At 46.0% G+C, this 6,611-nt stretch overlaps 1 protein-coding gene across 1 annotated transcript in view; it reads left to right on the top strand.

The window, feature by feature from the left end:
- The first annotated feature begins 6,386 nt into the window (after nucleotides 1–6,386).
- The window catches only part of LOC121581628 (protein APCDD1-like), a 14,397-nt gene continuing 14,172 nt past the window's right edge, over nucleotides 6,387–6,611 (top strand). Inside the window, exon 1 of the mRNA XM_041897117.2 lies at nucleotides 6,387–6,396. Coding sequence (XP_041753051.2) covers nucleotides 6,387–6,396 — 10 coding nt within the window. The remainder of the gene's footprint in view (nucleotides 6,397–6,611) is intronic.

Genomic DNA, 6,611 nt, shown 5'->3' with positions numbered 1-6,611 from the left:
TGGCCACCACCACAAATGACTTGGCCACCACTACAAATGACTTGGCCACCACCACAAATGACTTGACCACCACCACAAATGACTTGGCCACCACCACAAATGACTTGGCCACCACTACAAATGACTTGGCCACCACTACAAATGACTTGGCCACCAATTCAAATGACTTGGCCACCAATTTAAATGACTTGGCCACCACTTCAAATGACTTGGCCACCACTTCAAATGACTTGGCCACCACCACAAATAACTTGGCCACCACTACAAATGACTTGGCCACCACTACAAATGACTTGGCCACCACTACAAATGACTTGGCCACCACTACAAATGACTTGGCCACCACTACAAATGAGCTGCGAGATAAAAATATATTTTGGAATCCACTTACCCATAAGTGTGTTTAAGTGAATTTAACGTTCAATTAAGTGGGGCGTTATTGCAGCCTATCCCTACAGCAGTAAAACCAGGCTGTCAGACTGGATCAGTGTGGTCTGTAAAACCAGGCTGTCAGACTGGATCAGTGTAGGCTGTAAAGCTGTCAGGCTGGATCAGTGTAGGCTGTAAAACCAGTCTCAGACTGGATCAGTGTAGGCTGTAAAACCAGTCTCACACTGGATCAGTGTAGTCTGTAAAACCAGGCTCTCAGACTGGATCAGTGTAGTCTGTAAAACCAGGCTGTCAGACTGGATCAGTGTAGGCTGTAAAACCAGGCTGCCAGACTGGATCAGTGTAGTCTGTAAAACCAGGCTGTCAGACTGGATCAGTGTAGGCTGTAAAACCAGGCTGTCAGACTGGATCAGTGTAACCAGGCTGTCAGACTGGATCAGTGTAGGCTGTAAAACCAGGCTGTCAGACTGGATCGGTGTAGGCTGTAAAACCAGGCTGTCAGACTGGATCAGTGTAGGCTGTAAAACCAGGCTGTCAGACTGGATCAGTGTAGGCTGTAAAACCAGGCTGTCAGGCTGGATCAGTGTAACCAGGCTGTCAGACTGGATCAGTGTAGGCTGTAAAACCAGGCTGTCAGGCTGGATCAGTGGGCCATTGTCAAAAGTAGTGCACTACATAGGGAATAGGGTGGCATTCTCTGGTCTAAAGTAGTGCACTATATAGGGAATAGGGTGGCATTCTCTGGTCTAAAGTAGTGCACTATATAGGGAATAGGGTGCCATTCTCTGGTCTAAAGTAGTGCACTATATAGGGAATAGGGTGGCATTTGGGACGCAGCCCAGAACGGAGTTAAGGAACGGACGGACAGACTGTATTTGTATTTATCCCAGGCTGTCAGACTGGATCAGTGTAGGCTGTAAAGCTGTCAGGCTGGATCAGTGTAGGCTGTAAAACCAGTCTCAGACTGGATCAGTGTAGGCTGTAAAACCAGTCTCACACTGGATCAGTGTAGTCTGTAAAACCAGGCTCTCAGACTGGATCAGTGTGGTCTGTAAAACCAGGCTGTCAGACTGGATCAGTGTAGGCTGTAAAACCAGGCTGCCAGACTGGATCAGTGTAGTCTGTAAAACCAGGCTGTCAGGCTGGATCAGTGTAACCAGGCTGTCAGACTGGATCAGTGTAGGCTGTAAAACCAGGCTCAGACTGGATCAGTGTAGGCTGTAAAACCAGGCTGTCAGACTGGATCAGTGTAGGCTGTAAAACCAGGCTGTCAGACTGGATCAGTGTAGGCTGTAAAACCAGGCTGTCAGGCTGGATCAGTGTAGTCTGTAAAACCAGGTTGTCAGGCTGGATCAGTGTAACTAGGCTGTCAGACTGTATCAGTGTAGGCTGTAAAACAGGCTGTCAGACTGGATCAGTGTAGGCTGTAAAACCAGGCTGTCAGGCTGGATCAGTGTAGTCTGTAAAACCAGGCTGTCAGGCTGGATCAGTGTAACCAGGCTGTCAGACTGGATCAGTGTAGGCTGTAAAACCAGGCTGTCAGACTGGATCAGTGTAGGCTGTAAAACCAGGCTGTCAGACTGGATCAGTGTAGGCTGTAAAACCAGGCTGTCAGACTGGATCAGTGTAGGCTGTAAAACCAGGCTGTCAGGCTGGATCAGTGTAACCAGGCTGTCAGACTGGTTCAGTGTAGGCTGTAAAACCAGGCTGTCAGACTGGATCAGTGTAGGCTGTAAAACCAGGCTGTCAGACTGGATCAGTGTAGGCTGTAAAACCAGGCTGTCAGGCTGGATCAGTGGGCCATTGTCAAAAGTAGTGCACTACATAGGGAATAGGGTGGCATTCTCTGGTCTAAAGTAGTGCACTATATAGGGAATAGGGTGGCATTCTCTGGTCTAAAGTAGTGGACTACATAGGGAATAGGGTGCCATTCTCTGGTCTAAAGTAGTGCACTATATAGGGAATAGGGTGGCATTTGGGACGCAGCCCAGAACGGAGTTAAGGAATGGACGGACAGACTGTATTTGTATTTATCCCCATTAGTTCCTGCCAAGGCAGCAGCTACTCTTCCTGGGGTTTATTATGGATCCCCATTAGTTCCTGCCAAGGCAGCAGCTACTCTTCCTGGGGTTTATTATGGATCCCCATTAGTTCCTGCCTCAGTCTCAAAGAAAACCATTAGTAACACACTACGCCGTCATGGATTAAAATCCTGCAGCGCACGCAAGGTCCCCCTGCTCAAGCCAGCGCATGTCCAGGCCCGTCCAGGCACCGTATTGAGGGGAGGATGGATGGGGCCATGTATCGCAAGATCTTGGCTAACAACCTCCTTCCCTCAGTAAGAGCATTGAAGATGGGTTGTGGCTGGGTTTTCCAGCATGACAACGACCCGAAACACACAGCCAGGGCAACTAAGGAGTGGCTCCGTAAGAAGCATCTCAAGGTCCTGGAGTGGCCTAGCCAGTCTCCAGACCTGAACCCAATAGAAAATCTTTGGAGGGAGCTGAAAGTCCGTATTGCCCAGCGACAGCCCCGAAACCTGAAGGATCTGGAGAAGGTCTGTATGGAGGAGTGGGCCAAAATCCCTGCTGCAGTGTGTGCAAACCTGGTCAAGACCTACAGGAAACGTATGATGTCTGTAATTGCAAACAAAGGTTTCTGTACCAAATATTAAGTTCTGATGTATCAAATACTTATGTCATGCAATAAAATGCAAATTAATTACTTAAAAATCATACAATGTGATTTTCTGGATTTTTGTTTTAGATTCCGTCTCTCACAGTTGAAGTGTACCTATGATAAAAATGACAGACCTCTACATGCTTTGTAAGTAGGAAAACCTGCAAAATCGGCAGTGTATCAAATTCTCCCCACTGTATGGGCGAGCAATGTCAGATTGCCATGGACTAACATACAGTAGAATATTATAGAATACAGTATATACATATGAGATGAGTAATGCAAGATATGTAAACATTATTAAAGTGGCTAATGTTCCATTTCTTAAAGTGGCCAGTGATTTCTAGTCTATGTATATAGGGCAGCAGCCTCTAATGTGCTAGTGATGGCTGTTTAACAGTCTGATGGCCTTGAGATAGAAGCTGTTTTTCAGTCTCTCAGTCCCAGCTTTGATGCACCTGTACTGACCTCGCCTTCTGGATGATATCGGGGTGAACAGGCAGTGGCTCGGGTGGTTGATGTCCTTGATGATCTTTTTGGCCTTCCTGTGACATCAGGTGCTGTAGGTGTCCTGGAGGGCGGGTAGTTTGCCCCCGGTAATGTGTTGGGCAGACCGCACCACCCTCTGGAGAGCCCTGCGGTTGCCGGCGGTGCAGTTGCCGTACCAGGTGGTACTATGTATTCGTTGTTGAGGTGGGATCGTTGTGGGGGGTCCCTGGGTGGCTTTTGACCATTTCTTTTGATTCCTCATGTCTTAGTCATTGTTAGAAAAAGTCTGGTCCAAATCGGATGTTAGGTACTATATTTATTGAATATTATACTGAACAAAAAATATAAACGCAACATGCAAAGTGTTGGTTCAATGTTTCATGAGCTGAAATAAAAGATCCACAAAAATCTTAACACGCACAAAAAGCTTATTTCTCTCAAATTTTGTGCACAAATTTGTTTACATCCCTGTTAGTGAGCGTTTATATTTGGGGGCAATAAAAGGCCACTCTAAAATATACAGTTTTGTCACACAACACCATGCCTCAAGTTATCTCAAGAGATATCTCAAGTTTTGAGGGAGTGTGGAATTGGCATGCTGACTGCAGGAATGTCCACCAGAGCTGTTGCCAGATAATGTAATGTTCATTTCTCTACCATAAGCCGCCTCCAATGTCGTTTTAGTGAATTTGGCAGTACGTCCAACCGGCCTAACATCCGCAGACCACGTGTAACCACACCAGCCCAGGACCTTCGCATCCAGCTTCTTCACCTGCGGGATTGTCTGAGACCAGCCACCAGGACAGCTGATGAAACTGTGGGTTTGCACAACGGAATAATTTCTGTCAGAACTGTCAGAAACCATCTCAGGGAAGCTCATCTGCGTGCTCATCGTCCTCACCAGGGTCTTGACCTGACTGCAGTTCGGTGTCGTAACCGACTTCAGTGAGCAAATGCTCACCTTTGATGGCCATTGGCACGCTGAAGAAGTGTGCTCTTCACGGATGAATCCCGGTTTCAACTGTACCGGGCAGATGGCAGACAGCATGTATGGAGTCGTGTGGGCGAGCGGTTTGCTGATGTCAATGTTGTGAACAGAGTGCCCCATGGTGGTGGTGGGGTTATGGTATGGGCAGGCATAAGGTACGGACAATGAACACAATTGCATTTTATCGATGGCAATTTGAATGTACAGAGATACCTTGACGAGATCCCATTGTCGTGCCATTCATTCACTGCCATCACCTCAAGTTTCAGCATGATAATGCATGGCCCCATGTTGCAAGGATCTGTACACAATTTCTGGAAGCTGAAAATGTCCCACTTCTTCCATGGCTTGCATACTCACCAGACATGTCACCCATTGAGCATGTTTGGGATGCTCTGGATCGACGTGTACGACAGCGTGTTCCAGTTCCCGCCAATATCCAGCAACTTTGCACAGCCATTGAAAAGTAGTCGGACAACATTCCACAGGATCGAGGGAAAGATGAACGGAGCAAAGTACAGAGAGATCCTTGATGAAAACCAGCTCCAGAGCGCTAAGGACCTAAGACTGGGGAGAAGGTTCACCTTCCAACAGGACAACGACCCTAAGCACACAGCCAAGACAACGCAGGAGTGGCATCGGGACAAGTCTCTGAATGTCCTTGAGTGGCCCAGCCAGACCCCGGACTTGAACCCAATCGAACATCTCTGGAGAGACCTGAAAATAGCTGTGCAGCGAAGCTCCCCATCCAACCTGACAGAGCTTGAGAGGATCTGCAGAGAAGAATGGGAGAAACTCCCCAAATACAGTTGTGCCAAGCTTGTAGGGTCATACCCAAGAAGACTCAATGCTGTAATCGCTGCCAAAGGTGCTTCAACAAAGTACTGAGTAAAGGGTCTGAATACTTCAGTTTATTATTTGTAATAAATTAGCAAAAATGTCTACAAACTTGTTTTTGCTTTGTCATTATGGGGTATTGTGTGTAGATTGATGAGGGCACATTTTTTTTTAAATCGATTTTAGAATAAGGCTGTAACGTAACAAAATGTGGAGAAAAAAATCAAGGGGTCTGAATCCTTTCTGAAGTCACTGTATGTGTTCTAATTCTATTTTTATGGCCATTTAATGTCAGAGAGACTGAAAAAGCAATACACAGTTAATATCTCTTCAATCCAGGAGTAGGCTTAGGCCTAGATTCAATCCATAGCACTGGAGATCCTCGCTATATAGCGAGATTGAAATTTGAAGGAAATGTTCCCGCATTCGCTGAGACTGAATTCACGGTAAATGCTGCATATGTCAGCTCAATTGGAAATTACGTTTACATTTAAATCATGCTATAGCGCAGATCTTCAGCGCTACGGAATGAATCAAGCCATTAATCTGTTTTGGAAACGTTTTCCAGGTGTTAATCCCTGGGTGATGACTAGAGTTAAATTGACTAGATTATTAATCCCATAGTGATGACAAGGGTTAAATTGACTACATTAAACATCTTATCACTTAAAGGTTTAATGTAGTCAAGAGCTACATCTTACTGAGATCCAGCAGAGTGCTGGCCTTGGAAGCATGTGAAGGTATTTTACTGTTTTAGACCAGACTTCAACACCGTGAGTTATTCATTAGCTGTTATAAACTGGGTGGTTCGAGCCCTTAATGCTGATTGGCTGACAGCCATAGTATATCAGACCGTATACCACGGGTATGACGAAACATAGATTTCTACTGCTCTAATTACGTTGGTAACCAGTTTATAATAGCAATAAGGCACCTCAGGGGTTTGTGGTATATGTATGTCCAGGTCTAGTCATTGATGTTACATTTTTATCTGAAGTAAGGAATGTTTGATGGTTTCTCAGTAAACAATGACTCCTACTAAACACCTTTTTATTCTTTAACTGAGTATAACAACTGTTGAGTTACTAATTGTAACCTGTTGTCTCCGTTGTCTCCCATCAGGTTGGGGCGAGGGGTTTGTAACCTGTTGTCTCCGTTGTCTCCCATCAGGTTGGGGCGAGGGGTTTGTAACCTGTTGTCTCCGTTGTCTCCCATCAGGTTGGGGCGA

The sequence above is a fragment of the Coregonus clupeaformis genome, chromosome 14 (genome assembly GCF_020615455.1).
Source record: "Coregonus clupeaformis isolate EN_2021a chromosome 14, ASM2061545v1, whole genome shotgun sequence".
In the NCBI taxonomy this organism is placed as follows: Eukaryota; Metazoa; Chordata; class Actinopteri; order Salmoniformes; family Salmonidae; genus Coregonus; species Coregonus clupeaformis.
The sequence above is the reverse complement of the archived record's forward strand: the minus strand, read 5'-3'. Positions and strand labels throughout refer to the sequence as shown.